General features: G+C 47.4%; 1 protein-coding gene across 2 annotated transcripts in view; it reads left to right on the forward strand.

Moving 5' to 3' along the window:
• Positions 1-26799, forward strand: part of MYOCD (myocardin) — an 83893-nt gene that overhangs the window by 13902 nt on the left and 43192 nt on the right. For both annotated transcript variants that reach the window (XM_081161461.1, XM_081161463.1), the window contains exon 2: positions 18421-18486. In XM_081161461.1, the coding sequence (XP_081017587.1) occupies positions 18421-18486 (66 nt within the window). The remainder of the gene's footprint in view (positions 1-18420; positions 18487-26799) is intronic.

The raw sequence follows: 26799 nt of genomic DNA on the forward strand, positions 1-26799 counted from the left end.
TCAGTCACCCGATCTGGATGCTCCAGGTGTGCCCCCCACATGTGTGGGGAGGGGTGTACCCTCCTGTTGTAGTTGAGCCTTGATTGCTGTTGGCACCTCATTGGAAAGAATTTACCCTCAGGCCTATTGGCAGCAAGGACTGATCGAGACCACTGTGGAGGATCTGCTGTGCCTGGGCCAACCCCCTGGAGCAGGACTGTCTTCAGTGGGACTCTAGCACCTGTTTTGTTTGCCCCTTGAGGGTGTCAGTTGTGGAGGTGGTTGAGTGGGTACTTCAGTGTAGTCTAAAGCTGTCCACCAGGTGAGGTGGCTCTGAGGCCTTCCCAGACGTGGAGGTCAAGGTCAGCTGTCACCTGTGCTTGGGGCCACCTGGCATGAGCTGCAAACTTGTGCTGGGCTTGGAGGTGCCCAGAAGAGGCCAAGCTTCGAACCAAGGCTGACTGCCATGGGTGCCAGGGCTGGGGCCATTTAGCAAGAGGTACGGGGCACTCTGAGGCCAGATGCTGCTTGTTTGAGAGATTTTAGGAAAGTCTGTAGCATGAACCAAGACAGGTCATTTGTATGGAAAAGCCACTGGAAATGGCTTGGCTGGACCCGTAAGTTGGGTGGGGTCAGGTTTGAGGGAATCACCAGAGCGAGAGGAATAGTGTGAGCCAGGGTGATGGAGATTCAGATATGGTGCCTGTCTGCTGGCTCTGAGGGGGAGGCTTCTGCCAGCCTCATCCTGATGACAGACTATTTAGTTCCTCCCCTTATGTCCCTGGCACATTTAACACATTTTATTTTTATGGTGTATTAAACTCTCCCCATCAAAAAAATAAATAAATAACTCACATCCATTAATGTGCTTTTATTTTCACACCAACTCTGGGAGATGGCAAAGCTGGTCATACCAATGAGGAGACTGAGGGTCGGGGACATTAAATAAGATGTCCAAGGTCACTCAGTAGATTTAATACCAGGACTCTGGGCTCTGGGCTCCCAGAACCAAATTTACTACACATCCCTCTGAGGAATCTGTATCTGGGGTGATCGCAACTGGTGCAAAAGCAGGCACATGCTCAGCTTTGAAGCCAGTGGCTCTCTCACAGAACAGTCCTTCTGCCTAAAGCTTTCTTTGCACATAGTAGCCATCTGCACCGGCTTCAAGACAGAAGGTCCTAGATTGGAAGGAGAGGTGGGAACCCATCCAGTTCACACAGCAGTGGCTGGGAGAGGACAGAAAGGGGCCTCGAGCTTGCAAAGCAGCCCTTGCTCAATGGAATGCCAACCTCTGCAGAGGCTCTGGTCCTGGCACGTAGGTCAGGGCCTGGCACCACAACCATCCCAGGAACAGAGACTATTTCTAGATGTTATGTTTGGTTGCTTCGAAGCCTTGTGAAAAACAGTAGAGCCAAGATTATTTTCTAACATTTCAAAAAAAATTTTTAATATATATACTTCAATTATTTTCTCAAAATTTAAAGGTACAGTGCAAGTATATTAATGAAAGGTATATATTTTCATCTATATATACTCACATATTATATATCAATATACTTATATATACAGTAGTAGTATATATTAATGGTAATACAATAGTAGTATATATTGTAGTATATATAGTGTGAGTGTACAATCTATAACACATACACATATATATGTCTCCTGTATCTATCTATCTATCTATCTATCTATCTATCTATCTATCTATCATCTATCATCTATCTATCTATCTATCTATCTATCTACCTATCATCTATCATCTGTCTATCTATCTATACCATATATATCATATGAAATATGTTCTTTGCAGCCTTATATATACTATAGAAAAGTTGAAGGGAAAACTTAAAATGTTTGACAAAAAGAAAATGAATACATTGAAAATGGAATATAACATGCATGTTAAGTGGTACTTTCAAAGAACACCTACTGAGGTGGAAGTATGTTTACAATGCAAAAAGGAGTCTTCAAAATTGCATATGTAATACATTCCAAATTCGTGGGAAGTTGTAGAGTAGATCTTTTTATGTACATGTAGGTATTAGTGAGCTGAAAGAAAGAAAGCAAAGCATTAGCAGGTGTCGGTGCTACAGGCTTGAATTACCATTAATTTCACTTTCCATCCTGAAACTTCTGCCCATTTTTCCAAATCTGTGCAATGACCGTTCATTTGCTTTATAATCAGAAAGGCAACGTGGGCTGTAACTGCTAGCACCCTGCACCCCAGGCTTAACTCAGAATCGCGAAAGAGCTTCGTCCGCATTCGAGGGCTGCAGCAATGTGGAAGGAGATTGCCTCTTAATTTGGGGATCACTCCTTTTCCTGCCCTCGTGCCATACACCCTTTGCTCCAAGTTCTCGCTCCCCTTTGTTTCTAACTCTCCTCCAGTTATTCACCGGGCACCTGCGTTAACTTTGTTAATATTGGTGCAGCAATTTGTCGCTGCTAAAGGCGTCTCAGTTTGACCTCTGCAGTTACCCGCTTGGGTGTAACGGTGCCTTACAATGACACCGTCCTTACAGGGGTGGAAACATGAGCCTCCGAGAGGGCTAGTGACCTGCTGAACTCCGCGGCGCACAGAACGACGGCAGAGCCGGGCTGGAGCCTGGGCCTCCTGGCCCCAGGTCCGCTGACCTCTCAATGAACAGCTGGCCACAGGAGGATAAATCAGAGTCCCTTTCCTCAAGGCCCTCCCCCAGCCATAACTTTCAAGGGAAGCAGGTCGGGTGGCAGGTTCTTTCCCCACAGGCCCCCCTCCCGCCATCTGGGGGCGAGCTCGCCGTCTGCTTAATTCACTCGTGGCTCTTCGCCATGGAACAGTAAACAAGCGGGGAAGCCTCGGAGAGGATTCTTGATGCCCAAATGGAGCGATCTGTCTTCTGAGATTAGTGTTTGAAATTGTTTATGTCAGTTGCCGAGTTTCTGCTCTGCACTCCGGGGACCTGTTTGTGATGGGAGGAAAGGTCTCTGTGCTGAACGGCGATCCTCCTGGGGCTCTTCTGATGACAGGGTGGCTGCCGCTGGCCTGTCCTGACACGGGCAGAGGTTGGGAGGTCCCCCACAGCCCCCGCGGAGCACCCCGAGGATGGCTTGGCACGGGGCACGCTCTAAGCACGTACCTAGTTTAATCCTCACAGCAGTCCTGAAGGGAGGTCCTGTGGTCCTCCCCCCTTCCTAGATGAAGAAACCAAAGCACCCAGCCACTGAGGAAATGTCACGATTAATAAACAGAAAAGGTGGGACTTGAACTCATGAGTCCCTGGCTTCAGAGCCCATGTTTTCAACCACCGGCCTGCACTGCTTCTCGCAGCCCCTGAACCGGCCGTCTGACCACCCTGTTCCGTCCTCAGGGAGGGCAGGGCGAGTGCGACCTGCCCGGGGCGACCTGGACAGCCCGAGGCATTCCCCCGGGCCCACATCCTCTCCCCCGCTGTCCCGAGATCCTGCAGTAGAAAAGCCCGAAGCTCCCAAACCTGGCAGCGACGTGAGTGAGAGAGAATTCCTTTTGAGGCATGAATTAGTCTTCTTCAAATGTTTTGACAAACTGAGAGCGTGGTGCTTAGGGAAAGAATAGCTTCACAGTGTTTGTGTGAACAGACATCTTCCTAAAACAACTTCAGACCGAGCGTGAAGCCTGGTCGTCGAAGTAACTGCGTGACGGCTCTTCTCAGTGAGGGCTTTTTGGATTTGAATATTTTCCGTTTCTTACCCTCCAAATGCCCAGTGCGAGAAGCTGGCCTGAATTAATGTTTCTCCATCTTCTTAAAGGGAACGGAGTTGGAATCTCTCTTAGGGCCAAGAAAGAACAGTGTGGCCCCGGCCAGTATGGCTCAGTGGTTAGAGTGTCGGCCTGCACACCAAAGGGCCCGTACCTCGGTTGCAGGTTCGATCCCGGCCCCGGCAGGGCACATGCCGGAGGCAGCCAGTCGAGGTGTCTCTCTCACATCGATGTTTCCCTCCGCCTCCCCGCTCCCCCTCTTCCATGCCTGCCTGCTCATCTGCGGGGGCCAGGAGGGCAGGCCAGCTCCCCTCAGGCTCTTCCTTCCTCCAGGCCTCAGAGGGCTTCTTCAGTGACCTGGTCATCATTTGTGTCCCTTCTCTGGATGTTCCCAGCAACAGATGGGTAGACGGCGGGGCCTGTGCCACTCTTGGTCACAGCAACCCCTTGGCTGTGCATCAGCACACAGGGCAGTGGTTGGCGAGGGAACGGTTATTATTGGTACCTGGACTCGGAAGGCAAGGAGCAGCGTGTTGTCGGGCAACAGCGCCACACACAAAAATAATCCCTGGTTCTCAGCCTTGTTTGGGAAACGTGGCCAGGTCTGGGGCAAAAACAGTATAGGCAATGAGCCTATCAGGCCATCTTCTCCCAGCTTTAGATCGGCGGTGGCCCTGTCCCCTCTCACCAGTGATGCCTGTGAACCCCAAGGAAGAACATGTCAGACCTGCGGGTGACTCAGGCTACTCATAGGAAGGGTGGCTTTCTCCCAGAGCCAGGCAACGCCAGGTACAGGAAAGAGTGTTGTGGGTGGGCCACCCTTTGGGCAAGGGGAGAAGGGTGAGAGCTGTAGATACGTGTCCACCACGTCAGCTCTCAGCTCCGGAAGGGACCTCAACCTCCAGTCGCAGCCCGCCTGCTACTCTCCAGGGGATCGCCCGCTGGCCAAGCGCTTCTTAACGGCCTGTGTCTGACCGTGTCTTTGAATCAGGCAGTATTGTCGGTGTCAGGGTTTGTGGGTGAAGGTCGATCCCGCTAAGCCCAGGGTAGGATTCAACAAAGAGAAGCTCAGGGGCTAAATTAGGCACAGGTACTCCTGGCTTTCCAGAGGGAAGAGCCTTCTGCCGGCCGAGGCTCTGCTGTGCCCAGAGCTAGAAGCGTTTACCTGGCACCTGTAGAGAGGATGCCCCACGCGGCCACGCAGGATGCTTTCCACGGCCTGCCTCACCCGGCCCCTGGGTCTGCCGATGTCTTCGTCTGCTGTGTGGGTTTCGGCCACCTTCACGGACTCTAAGCCCACACCCCAGGAGTCTTTGGGAGAACTGGATTTAAAGGTAGATGTCAAAGCTTTGCTTGGTTGTGCTAATAGCTTTCCACCACCCCTGGATGGCCCTGACCAGCACCAGTCAGCAGGGAGCCTGTGTGTTTGCAAACAGCAGAGAATCGAGTAATAGAAATCTCTAACACGCCTCAGCGAAAACGAGCACTTGCTATAAAGATACAGGTGTGCACGGAACTCCGCGGCGGGAGTGTGGCCGGGACTTGGAGGAAAATAAGCTGGGACCCGGGCCTTGAGCCCCATCAGACCTCTCCCTTGGCTCCCATCGTGCTGGTCCTTTGCCCTCTCTCTCGACAGCCGCACCGCTCCCCCAGCGCGCATGGTCGAAAATGACCACCCCACGGCTACCGAGTTAGCTCTCTCCCCGTCCCACTTTCAGGGCTCCTGGGAAAAGCCCAGTGTGCCAGGTGGGTGCCATGCCCACCGCTGACACAAAGACTGATCAGGGAGAGAGGCAACCCTGCGGGAACATCTTAGCCACCCGAAAACCACATCCATGGTGGATGAAAAAATATATCTATAGGCATTTCCTGTAAACCCAATGGAAAACCGTTCAGCAGAGAACAAAGGGCAGGTTTCACTAGCTTCTCCCCTTGCCTTGAAGCCCTCACTGCGCCAGTAGCTTTGCCGTCAGGTCTCCCTCTCCCCTGGGGCACGCCACGTCCTCAGCAAACAAAAGTGACTCCTATGCATGTACACGGCACACGGCACGCACGAGCTGCTGTTGAGTGGAACCAGAAGGAAACAAAGGAAGGGGTGTGGGCTTCACATCATTTCCTTACTTAAGCTTCCTGGGAGAAAGGATCAGAAAAGCCTTCCGTCACTCCCAAACCTCGCGCCTCTCCTTGCACGACCGTCCCACGGTTGTAATTGCTTGGCATCTTTCTCTCTCCCTAGGCTCCAAAATGTACACAGGCAGAGCCCCAGGCAGCTTTCTTCACAGCTGGCCTTTCATGACTAGTATGGTGCCTGGAAGTGTAGGAGGTGATCAGAAAATATTAACTGAATGAGTGAATGGTGGGCGTATGTTCGCCCCACGGTCCAGCGCCCAGGTAAAAGCATTACCTTAAAGGCGCCCAGCAGCCCCACCAACGTAGCTACCGATAACCGTAGTCACGATGCTTTCGTTTCTTCTTTCACTTTCTGTGGAAGCCTGATTTAAAAAACTGTCATGTCAGTTTGATTCACCTGTTCCTTTCTTTCTCTACCCACCCCCCTCACCTCTCTCTCTCTCTCATTCCCCTCCCCCTAATTTATTATCAAGACTTAGTAATTTTTCCCCACTTGTTTCTCAAATCTCCCCTCTCCTCTTCATTCCCAGTATGTCCAAGTGGACCTTCTTGTCTTACTCAAGGATCTTCAAACCAGCAGTGTCTTTCCCATTTGTGTTAGCACAAGATTAACCGCCCTAAAGTCTCAATGGCACCATATTACTCTGCTGCTCAGAAAAGGCCAGGACTGCCCCCTTTCTGCAGGATAAAGTCCCAAACACTTCAGCATAGCTTTCCAGGCCTCCTGCCCCTGGATCCCCACCAACTTTTCCAGTATCACCTCTTACCACTCCACAAGAGAATCCCTTTCTTCGACCAAGGCAATATTCTGGGGGACATTACATATTTTGTGGGGACTAATGCAAAACGGCAATGCAGGCCCCTTGTTCAAAAATGATTAAAATTTCAGATGGTGACAGCACAGGGTTCAACTAAGCGCAGGGCCCTTCTGAGCATGGGTCAGATCATGTTTATTCATATTCAAGTTTTTATGCAAGTTCTTCCTTTGGTCAAGAATGCCCTTTATCAGCCATGTGATTCTCACTTGAAAATGTAACCGTACAGCTCTTCTAGTCAGTTAAAGATCCAGTTCTCCTTTTTTTTATCTGCATTCTTTAATCGTGTATTGCTAGCATTTTATCTAACTCTAATGTGCGTGTCCTCTGTCCCCACTAGATTATTCATGCCTTCAGTTATTTTGCATCCTCCTCACTATCTAGAGATGCCTCAGCAAGGCACAGGGAACGGCTACGTGCTTTTTGAGAGGCTGAACTGGTAGATCAACACATGATCACCGACTGGCCTGGTGATTAAATAGTCTAAAGTTTTCTGAGGCATTCATACAGGTGAAAGTCTGGTTCACATTTTCTTCCAGAGGGTCACTTTTGGATGTTACATTTTACCACTGACTTTTAAGAACCCTTGGTGGGCCACTATGCAATCTTATAGCCCTTTCCTGTAGCGTTCTGAACATAATGCTAAGAACTATTACAAGAAATACTGTAATTCCCACGGGGAAAATAGGTTAAAAGAAATATCAGAAGCCTGAATTTGAGACATACAAAAAAGACCCTGGTCAAAAATGAAGCCAAGTGTCGTGATATGTTAGCACTCCAAGGAGCTGCGAGATCATTAGTTCATCGGTCTTGTTTTATGAAGGAGAAAGCTGAAGCCTGAAGAAGTGAACCGTCTGGACCAAGGTCACTTAGCTATTTAGTGAGAGAAGCAAGGCCTGGTCTTCTGAACCTTGCGTGACTTTCAAGGGACATCCTGTTGACATAGTGTGTCAGACAGGACTTTGAGAGACCTCCTAATCCCTACTCATAAATATTTTGCCTATGTGCAAATCAGAAATTGAAGACGGGTGCAGGTTATTTTTAAAATATAATTCACTTTGATCTTCTATGAAGTTCTGGAAGTTAGCATCTTATCATCAAATATTTAAATTATTTAAAATTTACATTTAGACATAGGGTGTATTGTATGCGCAGAACATGGAAAAAGCAAAGGCAATGAGAGTACAAGTCACATTATGGGTCTGATGGGACGACTGCTCTTGTAGTTACCAAGGGCTGCTGGCTGCTAAGCAGAGTGTAGAAGGTTCCAGCTGTGGCCGAAAGTCCCTTGTAAGAAGGAGCTGCGGAAGCGGTGACAGCCCACCACCACCTGCTGATGTTAAAGGAGGCTTCCTCCTGCTGAGGGACCTGGGCTTGGTCCTTTGCTGGAATCGGAAACTGCCCTGTGCTCTTAGGGCTTCGCTCTCCCACAAGGAAAGTTCAAAGGATCAAGATGAGTTGGGAGAACGGGGCCATGACTGCGCACTGGCACCTAAATGCACCCCCAGCCCTTGCTCCTGGATAAAATCACCCCGTCTGTTTATATGTAGTATCTTTTAGGAGGTTTGAGAGTTTTTACATCTAAATCATAGAAATAATATACTTATGTTGGAAGGGATTTAGAGGTCACCCGATCTCATGATTTCCAAGCTCTGCCCCTGAGAGCTTGAAATTTTATAAGAGGTTCTGCTTTTATCGCTCACCCCTTTGCTATTGCTTTTTCCTTCCATGTAATATTTCAGCTAAGAAAATGTTTCCAGTGCTTTTATAAAAAAATTTTAAAACTCCTAATTCTAACTTAGTCCTTTCCTTCGTGGGTCAGGGGGGATGGAGCCCAGAAAGATGAATTCCTTGTATTATTATTTTGAAGTGTTATTGGAAGATGACATTTAGGCTCCCTCGGGAGAACGTGGGGAGTTATCTTCACCTCCCCACATGGTCGAGGCAGAGCCGTCCCCAGGGGGACTAGACTTCGTGGAACATTAGAGGAGAGAGAGGAGGGTGACTCTGTGGGTGATGGATATATGGTTACTTCCTTTGAGGATTCATCATTTATTGTCTTTATCAGTGACTGTTTTTCTAGAACTTTACATTTATTTCTTCCCCCAAATATGATTTATCTACATATTTAGTAAAGCTTAAATACACATTAATTAGTAATTCTGAAAAAGCTCTCTCTTTAGACCATGCGCTCTGGTTTCCTTTAGAAAATATGACCATTCTCAGAGTCTATAGAGGTTGTAGCAAGTAGGTCGCACAGACTACAGGCCAAGCGAAGCTACGGGAAATTTGCTTAATAAAAGTGAAGGCTTCGGTAGAAAAAACAACAACAGTTGAGTGGAAGGAGGGTAGAATAGAAAACTAACGAAATATGAGTAATATGGTCTTAGGAAGGCGGTGTATTTCAGCAACATGGGAGAAATAGTGGGTAAGGATGATGCTCTTAGCAATGATGATTTATTTGGAAGAAACAAATAGAAGCTTAACGCACAGATCTCGGTAACGTCTACGAGATTCTTTGGATGAGAAAACTTTGTGGGCCCATGTAGTAGTCTAGATTGGAAAAAATAAACAAAAACTAACAATTACCAAAGAATTGGGGCCACTAAGATATCTAGTGTCATTGTTTGGGGGCAGTAATACTGCTGGGCGCATTGGAAAGCCTCCGACAGGAGGGGCGGGTGGCAGCTCTGCCCCACCTTGAGCAGCAACAGGTGAGTCCCGGGCTGTAGTCGGACCCGCCAGCTTGTCACACAGAGCAAACCGAGGCGCGGTGGCAGCAACCGGGCTCCTTAGAGCAGGAGGGTAGTCCTGCCACCGCACCCCTCTGCCCAAATTGCTGCTTCCAAATGATCTAAACAGTTCGCCAAATAGCCGGATGCATCCTGAAATCTCAGAGCAAATCTTTCACGTGCAAGCAGGTTTCTTTTCTTGTTTTCCTTCCCTCTTTTCTTTCTTTCTCTCTTTTTTTAGAATTAGAATCACCTGCATGTTGGGCCCAGGGAGACAGCTCATGATGTGGGCGACAGGGCAGCCTTATTAATCCAGAGTTTTGCCGGGACACTTGGCCTATTTCCGGTTTCCCTCCGGGGCAGGACCAGGTGTGTCCCTGGGTTCATGCATCTTTTCTTTTCTGTTAAGCACACATGAATTAATGGTCATCGCTGGGGTGGATATTCACACACTCGCTCACAATAAAGAAATCAAACCATTTTTCTAGCTTCATTCTCTTTACTTACTCTTTCCACCTCCCCTCATCCTTGCTTTCTCTCTCTTTTTTATTAAATCTTCACCTGAGGATAAGTTTATTGATTTTAGAGAGAGAGGAAGGGGGAGGGAGGGAGAGAGAGAGAGAGAGACATTGATGTGAGATGAACGTCGATTGTTTGCCTCCTTTACACGCCCCGACTGGGGATTGAACCCAAAGCCTAGGTATGGGCCCTGACCGGGGACTGAACCCACAACCTTTTGGTGTACAGGTAAATGTTCCAACCAATTGAGCCACACCAACCAGGGCAAAATGCTCTCTTAATTTGATATGTTTCCTCTGTTGGGCAGAAGCTACTTTCTACTTTTTGGTCCCTTGAAACTTTGGAATTATTTGGAAGTCATCCTAAAGGCTTGGTTTGGGGAATCTAAACTAGATTAGACTCCCACATCCTACAATATTTAAGTCAAGTATTAACCCAGCCTGTCATTAAACAAAATAAATATTGTCAGAATATAAAGAAAAAGTAAAATTCAAAGTATTAAAAGTATATATTTAGGACATACACAATACCTGAAATCTATTTGATATAGAAATTGTTAGAATAATTAGTTAAGAATTTGAAAAAGTAATTAAAGTCTTTTCTAATACTATCTATAAAATTAATTCCAGATGCATTGCAAGGTCAAATGCAAAAACTAAAAACATAAAAATATAATGTTTCTTTAAATGAATATATAATCTGGATATGGAAATCTTTCTAAATACACACCAAAGGTAGAAATCATAAAAGATTTTTTTTTAAAGATTGCATATAAAAATGTTAAAATGCCAAAACTTCTCACAAACAAGATTGAATGGCAAACTAAAAATCAGGAGAAATTCACAACATAGATGACTGTGTTTAATGTGCTTCAAATATAAATAGCTCTCTCAAATCTATAATTTAAAAGATTCAGTGGAAAAGTTTGCAAAAAATGTTCTCAGGCAGTTCATGAAAGAAAAGGGAGGGTAGTCAATAAACCCACGAAAACACGTTTGATTCATACGTTGAGATGTCACTGTCACTTTTTACACTAGCAAAGCTTTTCTTTTCTTTGGCAGCTCCATCGGTTGTTAACAGGGTTTAGTGAAATGGCACAGCCCTAGTCGGAGCACAGAATGGTGCATCGTTTCTGGAGGGAAGACATTAAATGTTCAGTGAAAGGGGATTAGTTAAAAAGATATTAGAACATGATGACATATTTGGTAGCCATTAAAAACAAGAGTCTGTCTATACACAGCCACACAAAAAGTAATAATATATTGCCAATAAAAAAGCAAGGCACAAAACACTATTAAAATGTGGTCTCGCCCTTGCCAGTGTGGTTCAGTGGTTAGAGCGTCCGCCCGTCAGCCCCAGGGTCTCAGGTTCGATTCCAGTCAAAGGCACGTACCTGGGTTGCAGGTTCGATCCCCGGCCCTCATTGGTGCAAGTTCGGGAGGCAACCAATCAATTTGTCTCTCACATGGAGGTTTCTCTCTCTTTCCCTCCCTCCCTTCCATTCTCTCTAAAAATCAGTGGAAAAAGGTATCCTCAGACGAGAGTTACCAGAAACAAAAAATTGTGGTCTCATTTTTGCACATAATATCCTTGCTTATTTCTATTTCTGAAATCTACATTTTCCTCAGAATTTCCTAGAATGTTTGTTAAAGCATATTTTCAATATACTGTACCCTAGACCTACTGGACTGTAGTCTCCAGGAAAGGAACCAAAGAAATGGTGGTTGTTGTTGCTTTCAGAACCCAGATGACTCTCAGGTAAATTGGGAAATACTGATTCAGTCAAATCTAACCTAATCTCTTCTTTGGGTTTATATTGAAACTGGGACCTAGGGAGCTTCTGGGACCTGTCTGAAGGAACAGCTGTGTAGTAGCAGAGTCGGGTCTAGAATGACACATGCTCTATCCTGGAGGAGCCGCCCCTATTTAGAGAACGGAGCTAATTCAGACCCGTCATCTTACACTAAATTCCCACCCGCCTGTTACTCAGACAGGTACCAGAGCTGCTCTTCAACTCCATTGTTTCACGTTCAGTAATGATCTTTCTTTGCTGATGGCAAATGGAAAGTTTTCCATTTCCACTGGTTCCCTAGCAATGTGACATTTTCAAACAGTAGCACAAAACTCTTTAAATAGAAAAGATCCATTTCCACTCTATCGTGACTCAGTAACAGCACAGGATTCTTCTCAAACTTTCCTAAAAATGTCATCTTTGGGCTGGACTCAAGAGGAACATTTCAGCCAAGGAGACACATTTTCCACTCTGTCAGGAATGAGAGAGCATGGGTTTGGAACATAAAGTGTTTTGCAATCCTCAGAAAAGCAATACTTCTCACCAAAACCATGGCAACAACTCTGTGCGATACCGTCAGAGCCTGGGAGCCTTCAGGAGCCTCCTCCTACCCGATACTCGACTGGGCCTGTAACCTATGGCAGTTACTAAGTAACCCAGCCGCCAGAAAGAGACTGGTACCCTGCATGGCTGTCGCTATGGAGACACTGTGGGCAGTGATGCTGAGCTGAGAGTCCTATATGTTGAGTTACCTATGAGGGAGGTACATGAAATGCTCCTCATGTCCTAGTGGCTCCTGAATCTTCATGAAAGGAACCCCCCTCCCAGGTGGGTTTTCCAAACACAGGGTATGACATGGAAAGAGTTACTCTTTTATCATCCAAATAGTTCCATTTGGAATTTGCACCCATGAGGCAAAATTTTATTTTTATTTATTTATTTATTTTTAATATATCTTTATTGATTTCAGAGAGAGGAGAGGAGAGGGAGAGAGAGAGAAACATGAGTGATGAGAGAGTCATTGATCGGCTGCAGCCTGCAACCCAGTCATGTGCCCTGACCAGGAATCGAACCCCGATCGCCTGGATCCTAGGTGACGCTCAACCGCTGAGCCATGCCCGACCGGGAAAGGCAAAACTTTAGAGTCCAGAGTCATGGGTTTAAAATTCAATTCTCCTGCCCTGGCTGGTGTAGCTCAGTGGTTAGAGCATCGGCCCGCACACGGAAGGGTCGGGGGTTCGATTCCCGGTCAAGGGCACATACCTGGGTTGCAGGTTCCCTCCCACCCCGGGTTGGGACGGGTGTGGGAGGCACCCAGTCGATGTGTCTCTCTCTCTCTCATTGATGTTTCTCTCTCTTCTCCTCCCCCCTCCCTTCCACTCTCTCTGAAAAGCAACGGAAAACACATCGTGGGGGAGGGTTATCAGCAGCAACAAGGAAACTCGCTCCCCGCGCTCTAACTCCAGGCTGTGGATGAGCTGTTCACGCCCTCTGGGCCTTAGGCGCTGCAACGCCAACAGTAACTCATACTGTTTGCGGGATCTGCGAGAGGTTTCAGCGAGATGATTTGTGTAAACACTTCTAACCCAGGGGCTGCCACCGCCGCGGAGACGGAGACAATAAAAGACTTGAACAGGAAAGGCGAAAGGAGCGGTCTTGGCGAGCGAGCCACCAGCTTCCTCTCGCTCCTTTTCTGCCTTCTGCCTCCCCGCCTCCCTCTACAGGCCACGTCTCCCGTGTCCTCGGTGCCCCTTCCTGCAGGACTCCGACAAGTCCTCTTTCCCCCTGGCACCCCCAGGCACAGGACGCCCCGGGCACGGCTGGCGTTAAGGCAGCACTGACTTTCTAAGTCCCGCAGCGCTGCGCCCACCGCACCTCCCACTCCCCCTCCTTCCTCAGATCTACAGCCAGTCCCGGGGCCGCCATTCGCGACACGAGACAGGAAGGTGTCTGATCGCCTTGTATAGTTTAGAAAGTGGTTAACCCGCCAACTCCGTCCCAGTGATCCTGTGGAATTATCGCGATTTATGGTTCATATTAATGCTGTTGCTCTATACAGATGAGAAGGCTGGGACTCCTAGATACATATGGGGACTTGCCTAAGGTCACACAGCTTGGGGGAGTCACAGTTGGGTCTAGGTGTCCATCCCCAACACCCTTGCTCCGTCGAGCCGCCTCCCTTCTGCATCAAGAAAGCCCTCCCCACCGGCCTGGGCATGTGGCAGAGGTGGCTGTAGGTGTGAGAAGAGAAATGTGACCGTGTCCATCAATCCTGACATCTCCCCCTCCTCAACCTGAGTCTCTCGAGAGACCCGCACAGCTGCACTTGGTTCTCTTTCTCCTGCTTCCTCTCCTAGGCACCGGCAAGTGACACATCCTGGTCGCAGCCCAGCGGTGTGTGGACATACCCTAACCCCCATTCTTGAGTTGGGCACCCAGCCCCAGCCCCAGCTGCATACAGGGAACCTGTTCCCGATCCTTCACCATAGTTGATCCAGAAGTTTCTATATATTCTTTAAAAATCATTAAGCAGGAGGCTGTTTCTCTGACTTAATGGGATTTGCACTTATGGTTATAAAATAGTAAAGGAACAAATTCCCTCTTCTTTTGGGGAGGTGGTGCATGGGATGGTGGTAGAACGTGCTACCTTGGTCCTGAGTTCATTTGGGGGGCAGGGGGTGGGTGGTGGCTGGCAGGGGTGGGTGGTGGCGGGCAGGGGTGGATGGTGGCAGGCAGGGGTGGATGGTGGCAGGCTAGAGGAGTCAAGAAGCATCTATTAAAAAGGCTAATGTAAGTAAGTTTCTCTCTACCATGAAAATCTATCGTGCATCTAGAATAATTGAAATAATGTAGTTCTGAACAAGTGTAGCAGGCAGACGAGAAATCAGAATAGAGCCCAGAGCTTCTGAGGAAAGAGGCAACGCAAGCACAAACATGTGACTTAAAATTCTGACCAAAGAATGCAAAAACAGATTTTTAAAAAAACCAACAACTTGGATTCTGGAAGCTAACAAAGATGGACACCCAAATGTCAGAACCAAGAAGGGCACAACAGGGTGACGTGGAAAAGGCACCAGGACTCGCTCCCCTTCCCACCCAGAGGGGGAGCGAGAATCCACGAACCCCTACACTTGGCAGGTGCTTAGACCTGGGGCTGGGGAGGCCTGGGCCCGACAGCAGCCCTCTGCTCAGTGTTCTCAGCCACGGGGGTCGGTGAAGGTCTGCCAGCAGGCGGGGCTGGGGACCCAAATGGCCATGGCAAGCTGAGCGCAGGCCGAGGGATGCCCCTCAGCAAAGCACAAAGGACAGTGCGGGAGGAGGCCATGCCCTGCCCGAGCGCAAGGCTGCCTCGCCAAGCACAGCTTCCACGGGCGTGGGGCTCTCGCAGGCGCGGGGAGGAACAGCCACAGAAAGAGGCCTGGTCACTCACACTCCATCCCTTGCCCCCGAGCTTTGCCAAACCTGCAGAAGACGCCACCAAGGGGCAAATCCCACTGCTAACATGCCCGGGCCCCAGCTCTCTGGCCACTGCCCTGGCTGCCAGGCCTCAGGCCTCGGGCCTCAGTGGCGGGGACAGCAGCTGTCGGGCCGGGACAGCAGCAAGGCCAAGGGTGGTGGGCAGCCGGCCACTTCATAGTGAGGCGAGCATCGGAACAACCTTCGGGAGGGCTGTTTGCCTTCTGACCGCGAGACTTCAATCTGACGCTTCGAATGGGACAACCCCGCGTCTAGAAGGGTGTCTCTAGTAGTGCTGAGAATGTGGCCCAACATTATCTACAGGGCATGGCCACTGCTGTTTTTCAGGGTAAAGTATTGGAAACTAAATATCCAATAATGGGCATTTGGTTCAATACTTTACAGAACAACCAAAAAAATAAAATACGAGGCAGCTACCAAAATAGTGTGTTTTGGAGGGCATTAAATCACACGGGACTATATCCGTGATGTATAGCTAATAATAGGAAGCAGTAATGAAGGAAAACTTATGATATGATCCCATATAAACATACAGGACGAAGGACCTCGAGCCTCAAGATCATAAGCCCCATAGTAATAATAGTTCCCTCGAGGTCAGCAGGGAGTGTTTATTCCCTGCCTGGAAGCTTTTCTATATTTTGCAATCGATTGGGTATTTATTTCACTCTCTGCCCCTTTACTCCTCAGCGTTGCATTCTAAGAGGGCAGTTTAGCTCAATCTCCAGACTTCCTAATTCATATTAATTCTGGTATTAGCCATCCATTTGAATTTGTTTATTTTAATGAACTAAGCTTTACTTTGATCTTTGTTTTTTCCAATTTGAAAAGGTTTCATGAAACACATAATGTAAAATTTACCATCGTAACCATTTTTAAGTGTGCAATTCAGCGGCATTAAATATATTTACATCTTCAGATCTCTTTTCATCTTGCAAAACTGGAACTCAGTACTCATTAAACAATATTCCTCATTGCCCCCGCCCCCCACCCCTTGGCAACCACCTTTCTGCTTTCTGTTCTCTATGAATTTGGCTAATCTGGGTACCCCATATAAGTGGGTTCATATAGCATTTGTCCTTTTGTGACTGCTTTATTTCGCCTAGCATAATGTACTTCAAGTTTCATCTATGTTGTAACATGTGCCAGAATTTCCTTACTTTTTAAGGCTAATGTTCTATTGCATGTATGGGGTGGGCAAAAGGAGGTTTACAGTTGTGTGCACATGAAACAGAGTTTACTCTTTCATTATTAATTCATTAGTTGTTGTAAACCTACTTTTGCCCACCCCTGTATCCACATTTTGTTTATTTAGTCATCTGTTGATGGACACTCGGGTTACTTCTACCTTTCGGTCATCGTGAATAATGAACTTGGATGTCCGAGTCTCTGCTTTCACTTCCTTTGGACGTACTCAGCAGTGGGGGTGCTGGGTCACAGGTGGTTCTATTTTTAATGTACGGAGGGGCGCCCTCCTGCTTTTCACAGTGGCTGTCCCATTCTACATCCCCACTAACAGTGCGCATGGGTTCCGGTTTCTCCACAGCCTCTCCAATACCTGTTATTTTTTGTACATATATATAGTAGCCATCCTAATGTATGTTAAGTGGCTTAGTTTATTTTTAATTAATGAGCATTCTCTTGCCTGTCTCTGAGAAAGACCCGTTGCATTTGTTTACCCTGTAACCTTGAGTATGTGCCCTTCGGTTGAGTTCTTTCGCGGTGCTGACATTCCCCCCAGGTTGGGTGATCCTCAGCGGCACCCTCGACATGTGCCTTCGTGGATACCTGTTAGAGCGTGCGATGCACAGGTGCGCCCGGCCTGCAGGGGAGAGACCGGTGGCCGACACGTGTTTTGATCTGATTCCAGGGATTGGGAGAGAGGCACAGGATGACCGCTAGCTAGTTTCAGACAGTGAAGGATTCTTAACCCTCCTGGGTATTGCCAACAATCTGAAAGCTCATCCTGTGCCTCCCAGATGCCATATTGCTGCTCCCACCTGCAGATAGGCAGCCCCATACCCCAGAGCCTGTGCCTGGGCTAATGTGGGGAGGACCCGGTAGAGGTGGACCTCTTGCTTTGGTGCCCCAACCAACAACCTTGTGAGACTGAGCCTTAGACACCCCCCTCCCCCACTCCTGGGCAGAAAGGCTTCTTGGCACAGCTTTCAATTACTCACCCATGTATGTGTTGGGATATAGTTTTCTAATCCAATCCCCTATTCCTTTCACGTCTCGTAGATTATTTATAGTTTTGACCCACTGAGGAATCCCCTTCTTTTCCAGTGTAGACAAACATCTGCTCTTTCTATGCTTATTCTGAATAACTTACATCCAGGAACCAAGATGGCAAACTCAGAAGGTCCCTGAGAAAATGGAATATAAATAAGGGAGAAGATAGATGTTGAAAGATAGAATGTGTTTGGGGTAGAGGGGTGAGAGGAAGAAGAAAAATCACCAACAACACACTCACACACACATGCACACATATATACACTACTTATATGTATACATGTATACGATATATAATCTATTTGTGCTTTGGAGAGCAACATAAATTTTATAAAATAGAGTATAGTTTGGACAATTTACAGTGTTTCATTTTCTCTAAGCGAAGCATGACACCAGCAGCCCTTGTTTGAATTTACCAGTGGATTCCAGAGTGTCATAATACTACCATTTATCGATGACTGACTTTGTTCCAAGCACTCTGCGGAGCAACCTGCATACATTGTTTTTTCAAACTTTATAGCAACACCACAAAGTAGACATTGTCCCCACTTGCAAATGAGGAAACTAAAGGTCAGGGTGGCCCTACCCAGAGTTACTCATCCATGGAGGGGCTGGCGGTAGAATTTAAGCCACCTGAGGCTCCAAAGCCTCTGCTTTCTTTACTGTCCCCCACCCCTTGAAACTACCGGGAAATTCCCTGAAGAATTTGATGGTATTTATCTCCCAAGCGGAACAGTAGGGACAGAGGGAGCTCGGTGCCCTGAAAACAACATTCACTTCAGAGAGGGGACAAGTGTTCTCGCCCTAGCCTGTCACCAACTTACCGAAAAATCCTGCGCCCCTCTCAGCGTCTCTCACCCTTCTTTTTCCGTGTCTGCCTCAGAGAGAAGTGGGTGCCTTACACAAACTTTCACAACCGCTCTAGAAGTAAAGTGAGAGGAGCTGTGCAAAAAAGTGTGATGTCGATATAAGTGAGTGCGATCACGTTGGCCTAACTCACACACCAACACTTCCTTTTCTAAGTTTTGCAGTTGCGACTTCAACAGAGAAGGACCCAGGAACAGCTGGCTCACCAAGGCCTCATACCACGTGAGTAGCCCTCTCCTGTTTACCGACGTGTTACAGGGGACCCTGGGATTTGGGCGCTGGAAAGCACCTCAGAGGTCATTAGTCTAAGCCCAAGGATCTTCAGAGAATCTGTATCATCAGAAATCCCAGACTTTGGATGCTTTGCCCAAAATGCTACTCACCCTCAAGGTGGGTGATTCCCCCAAATTTCAATGTGGTAGTTTTGGTTTAAGGGTAAACACAATTCACTATGGGCATCCCTCACCCTTTACTTACTTTTAAAATTGGATATAATTACTATTCTTTCCAGAAGCATTCATTGCATCGTCTTTTCCTTGCCTCCTCAGTCTCACTTCCGTTTGGGATACTTGGGTCCACAATTAATTGAATATTGCCAAGGGCTTCTACCTTTCTGGATTACTGAGCAGCAATACCATTTTAGCATAAATGGTATAATATTCAATTGCTGGCCATAATTTGGGTCAAAGAAGAAGGATTGTCATACCTCTTAGAAGATATATTTGAAATTTTCTACCAATTTTGCAATTAAGGCTAATGTTGATTTTCTATAGAAAAGGGCGCTGTGGGTGAAGGAAGTCATAGCTTAAGCTTCTTTAGGTTATAGTTTCTAGCTTCCCCTCCAACAAAATTTAAAAATTAATGACTCTTGCTGAAATCCAGGTCCCTGTCATGACTAGTACTTCAGAGTTTAGTGTGAAACGAGTGGAAGTTCATCCCTGATAAAGTGTCCTGCAATTAGGAATTATTAGAGCCCTGTGATTTAAGGCTTGAAAACTCCAGTATAATACTGTGGTTCAAAGCCACGGCAGAGCTAAGAATTTTTCAGGCCTTTTCCTTTGCGTTTCAAAAGTCACTCTTTGTTCAGGGCTCAACCCTCCCAACAGTAGGCAGCAGGTGAGCTTTAGTGGACCAACTTCATTAGAAGTTTGCTGAACACAAAAGAGACAGCCCAGCCTGCAATTTAAAAGCTGCTTAAACAATATGTGCAATGATGTTGAGAAACCAAAAGAGCATGCCTGTAGGTGGCCTGTGTGTCTCCGTCAGGCTGCCCGGGGGCTGCACGAGCCAGGAGAGACCAAAGGTGGGCAGACTTCAGGTCAGATCCATTAAATTCAGCGTCACTCACAGCTGACCACGCCGCTCTTTCCAGGAACCCTGCCACTAATATACAGAATTGAATTTGCTTCAGCATTGTCTCGAAGATGTGCTCACTAAGATTGTGGACAGGTGCAGAGCCACTAGGATCCATGCAGCGGACCACAGTCTAGAGCTGCATGTGCCCTTAAATCCATGATGAGCCACCGATTTGAATGGTGTTAAAATAACCTTTCCCCTCCCTGGTGTTTCTTTGTCTTCATTCTAAAAGGCCAATGGAGTGGGTAGACCCAGGGCCTTTACGGCAGCTCCAGCTCTTCACAGTAACTTAAAGTTCCATCCCTGTGCTTCAGTTCCCTGACCCTGGGCCTGGCAGCTGCCATTTGGATGAGAGCAAACTTTAATTTTTTTGAGGTTAATGGGATTAAATCTCTGGAAAGCTGTAAAAACACCGAATAAGAAAGGAATTAACCCTGTTACATTTTACAATCACGCCTCTATGAAATTGGGAAAATCAAATGTCCATTTGTGTAGTAGGGGCCAATGGGGATGGAGTATTTTGTCTTCCAGGGTTTCCAGAATCAGATAGCGGACAAATGAGTGAAATTCTGCTGGACAGAAATATTGTACCCATAGTCCATCATATCATTAAGATAATTACCAGGAAAAGTCCCATGAGTAAGAAAATGATTTTTTCTTTTTAATTCAGCAAAATGATAAAGGTAAAGTAAACATCATCAGTGTTCCTCAGTTTTCTGCCACGTCCTCCCAGCGGGGCTTTCCAAGGATGTCGCGTCTCCGCGGGGAAACGTCCACGCCACAGCAGGCGCACCCCGCAGGCCCAGCCTGGGGAAACTTCACCACCCGCCTTGGGAAGCTGGGCCCAGGCCCAGGCACCTTCAGCTGCCCGGAGACTGGGGGGGCAGGAGGGGCCCCTCTTCCGCCCGTTCAGAGGTTAAATCCGAAGTCTAAAGCTGTGAGCTTGCTCAGCCACCCGAAAGCACCCCATGGGGGAGAGGGAGAGAGGACCCCACAGTCCCAGGGGCTTTTCAGTCTAGACAAATTCAACACATTTCACACCAGAGCATGTGCAGGATGCTGTGCCAGGCACTCTAGGCCCAGCGGTGAGCAAGGCAGCCTTTCGGGGAAGCTGGAGATTTCAGGAGAAAGGGTGAAGCGACGAAAAATACACATAAGTATAAATCAAGTGAGGGCTTTTTATTTCTTCGTTCTTTTATTTGAATTTTTTGAAACAGAACAGAAGAGGTGGAAGGAAGGGGGTAGAATGGAGGGAAGAAAAGCTGATGATCCTTAGCAATCATCCAGTTCTGTGATTTTCAACTTCTGTACCTTGTTAAAGATACTCTGTGCGTGAACGTGCCAGCTGCGGCAGGGTGGGCCTCTGCCCCATTGCTCGGCCAGCTTCATCCCTTCTAGATGCCCCCTGGCATCCTCCCCGGAGAGCTGGTTCTCTTCAGGGCTGAGTTTGAAAACCACTGACCGAGCCCATGTCCCGTTGTCTTTAACGTTTGTAAAACTGAGGTAGAGGAAGCCTCGGGAAATTTTCACATGTCCCCAAGCCCAGTCCCCATGTGGTTCTAAGTTCTGCAAATATGAATTGCGAGGATTGAAGTGCAGGCACAATAAAATTATTAATAAAGATTTTCACTTTATCATCAAGTTAGAAATATTCGCAATCTTCCCCCCAATTTTAAAACGTCATAAATTGCCTAACGTGAAAGCTGATGGCCGAGTGAATTGTGAATTGATCTTGTGCGGTTATTGTGCAGCACCGCTGGTTTTAGCTTCTTGACAGAAGCACCTGCTGTCCTTTGGCAGAAGGAGCCTTGAGTTTTGAATTCAGTTACATCTCAGGGGCTTGTCCTTTGCAAAAATGCATCCCCTCGTGTTGTGCACTGCGGCAGAGCTGAGGCCAGACCCGGTATCTGCTGATCCTGCACGGGGCTTTGTTTTCAAATATTCAAAAGGAATCACTTGAACTTTTAAAGCACTTAAGTTTCTACCATAAAGCATTTTGTGAGCAAAAAATATATTTACACACACATACATACATATATAAATGACAAGAACAAACCGATGGTATTTGAAATGGCTCCAGGGTCTACATCATAATCTATGCCTCACCAGGACCAAGGCTGCCTCAGCTATGGCAGGTCTCACCTCCACTGCATGCCAAGTTGATGGTGAAATTGTAAGGTTTCTCCCCCCGCTGACTCCAACGAACCAGACAATGTGTAATTTTCAGTTGACTAGTGAAACCAGTCCAAATGGATTTAATTCCATTTCTTCCTTGGCCTTGGGCATCCTGTAGGTTTTCAGTTTGCCGATGAGTAACAAAGAGCCCACATCAACCAGGGACAACTTTTCTTGTAAGATCCCCCTTAATCACTTCATCAAGCATTTACTTATTTCTTACTTGTGGGCATTGTAGGGTTAGGATTTTCCCCTTCAGGTGCTTTGATTGAATTTAAGGGCACTGTTCCTTGAGTTTTAGTCAAGAAGGGCAGGACTCTGAGGCCAGCACTGAACCCCTAGAATAACTTCATACAGTGGGAAAAGGGTTCTCAGGCCAGGAGCATGGACCTAAGCCAGATCCTAAGATTGCTTTTACATTTAATATCAATTGTGGAATTCACACTTTCAAAATAGTCATAACATCTCAGTGAAATAATCTTCTTGAAGTTAACTTAGAAATATTTAAGAATTTATTGTTTGGACTTATCTCCAGAATCTTATCTCTGAATCTCAAAATGGAGATTTCAAGTTGCCTACGTGGTCACCATCAACTAGGATTCACAAGGAACAGTTTCCCTGCCCCTCCCTTTCAGGCTCAGGGCTCAAGAGGACATCAAGGCTCTTACTTCTCTACTTTCTCCTCCTGGCTGTAAGACAGAGCCAGCCTCCTCCCCTTCTAGACCCATGGACCTGTTCATCATTTCTCATGCAAATTGTCCTACCTACAATTTTTTTTCTTGAGCATTGCTCTCCCAGGCACAATCTTAAATGACACAGTTTTATTCCAACCACTTCAGAAGCCGTTGTGCAGACGGATGGTCAGATATATGGATTAGATGCAATAAATGATCATAGAGCCAGTCAGTAACTGTTTTGACCACCTGCTGTGAGGAAGGCCCTGAAAAGCACAGAATAGTCAGACATAAATTCTCTTTCAAAGTGCTTAAAATTTAGAAGGGGCCCCAAATCACCCCTACTTAATTTTCCCATTAACAATATTGGACAATGTTATAGCCCTACGTGGGAGTGGGTATCTGGGAAGATTGAAGGAAATCTATTATTTTTCTCACTCTCCCACTGCTATAAAAGTGGGGCTAATCTACATGAATCCAGGGGGGAGAGGAGAGAACATTTAGTTTATTGTCCTGAAACACAGAAAACGAGATTAGAGAACTGAAATGCATCGTGGAGGACTGGGCCCCAGAGAGGCTGTGACTTCACAGAGACCCCGAGCAGGATGCCACTGGCCAGAACGAGATGTCTGGGCAGCTTGGTTCCGTGATCTGCAATGTAAATGAATTTAATGATACATGAGCTGTCTATGAATGGTGCTGCCTTTATTTGTTTTGCAGACTAATCCAAGCCACAGCAGCCACATACTTACCGCAAAGCCTGGGTAAATCCCCGAGTTCTGTGACACCCCTGCCTAGCAAGAAGGATGACAGAGGCAGTTCCTGCACCCACACCACACGCAGCTTCCTGATAGCTCTGAGAAGCTGGCTGGGCACAGCCTTCCTTCCTTTCCTCGGTGCATTCATTTGACTTGGCTTATCCCTACGGCACCTACCACACACTCTTGGCTGTTTGAGCGGGACACGGCACAAGGGTTTGGATCTGTCTGCCTCTTCCCTTCTTTCTAACATCCCCAAATTCAGGGGTAGGAAAAGGCACCCTGGATTTTTGTGGCAAACCCATTTGGGTCAACAATCCTGAATTCCTTCTCTCCACTCCCCTTTCCTTCAACTTTCTGGTTTCCTGTTCCTTAGAAGCTCGTAAACCGGTAATTACCAGCATACTTTGAATTTGTCTTTGTACCCTTCTGAGAAATTCCAAAATTTTCACCTATGCTGCGTCAACTTCTCCAAGTGCTCGAGCCAGGCCTTACATATTACAAAGCTACATTGGGAAGACCCCTAAGACAATCATTTGGGTACTGAATTGGCAATTTGTTGCCAGCCTAAAGAGAGAATATAATTTCCAAAGTGTTATCACTTGTACAGGGCATGATGGTAACTCACAGCTGAACCATTTGCTTGGAATTAAAATTTTCACGATCCAATTTGTCTTTAAAAGAGGCAGAGAACTAGCACTGCTAAACCCATTTTCTAAGCGGGAAACTGAGAACACGGGAAGACTATCAGCTTGTTCAAGGCCATACCAGAAATAGATGGCAAAGTGAGGACAGAGCCTAAATGGATGGTTCCCAAAATTTTAGTCACCGAAGACCTCTCTAATTATACCTATCACTGTTATACCTATACCATGGGCCTAGACTAGTTTTGTCTTCCTCCCAAAGAACCCTACATACATGAACCCATATGTCTGTCTTTGATTAATTACTGGCATATAAATTTACCAACCAATGATTTTCATGAGGACAACCATTACTAAGCCAAGTAGCTGTGAATGTAGGCAGCAGCAGTGAAAAGCGACAGTTCCTTTTGCCTTTTTCCTCTGGGAAAACACACCCCTTTCCTTCAGCTTTCTGAAATACTGAAAACCACCCCTAAAAATCACGACTCCCTTTTGAACTCCCAGGGACCCTAGATCAGGACCCACTGGCCTTATAAACTCCTGAGCAGCCGTTCTCAAACGTGCGCATCGGAATCACCCGGAGGGCTTGTGAAAGCACAGGCTCCGGGCTCCCACACCTCGGGAATTTCGGATTCTGTAGGTCTGGGCGGGGCCCGATAATGGGCGTTTTTGACAAGTTTCTGGGTGATGCTGAAGATGCTGGTCTGGCGGCCACACTTGGAAAACCATGGCCCAAGTTGCTGCCCCGGGACACTGGCCCTTTGATTCTGCCTCTTGGTTGTTATTGAAAATACTGAAGAAGCTGGGCTCTCCCCCCAGGCTGGCGTGAGCAGCCCCGTGAGAGAAGGCCCGTCCTGCGGCACAGCCCGCCTCTGCTCAGAGCTGCCACAGGACCGGCCCCAGCTCTGCGCCGGCCCCTCTCCGTAACTGATTCAAGTGGCCCATGATCTCCTTTGGCCCTTTTCTGGGCTCCTGATGAAGACACGAGGTTAGAGCGCAGAGCAGGGCTGCAGGAGGCCTGTTCTCTTCCTGGGATCCTTTCCTGAGCGCTAAGAAAGCGTCTGTTTATACACCTGGGCAGCTGGCCCAGGTCAGCTGGGGCTGCGGGGACAGAAAGGGGAGAGCCGGTGGCTAACTCTGAGGTGAGAATGTGGATTCCCCCGTGAGAAGCGATTAACCGCCCTCCCGGGGGAAGGAGCTAGCTGTGTGGCTGAGTGAATTTACAACCATAAGTCACACTGACTTGTTTTCTTTTAATTTGGAAATTCAAATTCCCTTTCAATCTTAAATGTCAAGGTCCCCGAGATACAAAATCTTGCCATTTGATACTCCCGGGGTTGGCAGCAGAAGAGGTCCTCTATGTGTTTCCCAAAACGTGAACTTGCGGGGGGCGTCGTGGCTTCTGCTGGCCCTCAGGGGAGGAGGCCAAGCCCACACTCTCCGGAGTCCCAGGAAAGGCAAGTGTCTGTGGCAAGGCCATGGCCAGGTAGTTGTCCACGGTGTGACCTCCAGCCAGTGCCCCACATAACTTCCCTTGAGCCCCGAGGAGGAGAGCGTGCAGTAAGATGCAGGGCGGTGGCCCCTTTGGCTTTCTCCCCTTGCTAAACGGACGTAGCTTTTCCCACCCTGTGTTAGAAGGTTCCAGAAGACCGTTGTGCTCCTGGCATGGGAGAACTGGGCTGTATGAATCATTTCACAGGAGAGGTGCTAACACCAAGAAGTGATGAATTATAGCTTGACAAGCGGAGATACAGGAAACACCATGTTTCTTAGAACAATTAATAAACTCCACTAAAAAGAGGTAAAGAGCCTCAGGGACAAGGGAACCAGATAAACGCCTCCTAAGTCTTAAGCTCAATTACCGCCAATTGAGTTTGAAATGTAAGTGCTGTCTCGGGGTACAGTCATACTGTTCCCTTAGGGCTTGCTCCGTAAGGAAACAGATCTGTTATTCTTTCGAACCACTGAGCCAGGCCACACCGAGATCAGTTCCTTTTCGGGACTGTAAGCGGTTAAACCACACCCGTGTCTACCTAGATGAACACCAGCGTGAAGTACACAGGCGAAGACCTGGCCGTTCAGATTGTATAGATCCACCAGGGCCCACTGGACTCCAAGCAGATGTGTAGGATCCGGTTGCCTAGGGAAATGGGAGTTGCTCTCAGAACCCCATCAATATAAAGCGCAGCTGTGATCAAATGCAAGCAGAGGCGGGGCTCCTTACTAAGGATGGTGGCCAAACCCAAATCAGAGAGAATGCGTGAGTGTAGCGGTAAAACTGCGCATTTCTCCACAAGATTTCTCAGAGCCACTGAATGGGGACAAAGGAGGGAAGAGGAGGGGTCATTTGAGATGGCAGGTCTTGCAAAGAAGCATGTTCCTTTAGATAACACTGTCAATGCTGGGGTGAGGCAGGGAGTCATAGAGAGAGCATGCTAGTGCTTTCCAGAGCACTAGCCGCCGGGACTCCAAAGGAGTTGGCTTAATGTCCAGCACACCCTTGTGAAAACTGCTCAAATTTAGCATGATCTTAAGAACTGAACAAGGTGCGCACACACACACACACACACACACACACAGCCCCAAGTGTCAACCTGGCCAGAAACCAAGTTTTTTATTCCAGCCAAAATTTAGAATATTTCCTTGCCTGCAGCTTCATGGGGACACCTGTTGGAGGGATATTAGCACTGGATCATGTGGCTCGTCCACTTGTTCAGACTTACACAGGAAGATATTCAGCGCAGTTCTGTAATCTCTGATCAACCTCGTCACTTATAATGAAGAGTGATTGTGGCTCCTGATTGAGATTGTTCAGCAAAACTAATAAAAACTGTAGAATTTTGCTGGATGATGGCCCACTTCTGTGCTAAGTCACGAAAGTTGAGTACATCACTGTGAGGAGGGGCCGTGAGAAACAGGAAAGGGTGG

This window comes from Miniopterus schreibersii (genome assembly GCF_964146895.1).
Source record: "Miniopterus schreibersii genome assembly, chromosome: 16".
NCBI classification, from domain to species: Eukaryota; Metazoa; Chordata; class Mammalia; order Chiroptera; family Miniopteridae; genus Miniopterus; species Miniopterus schreibersii.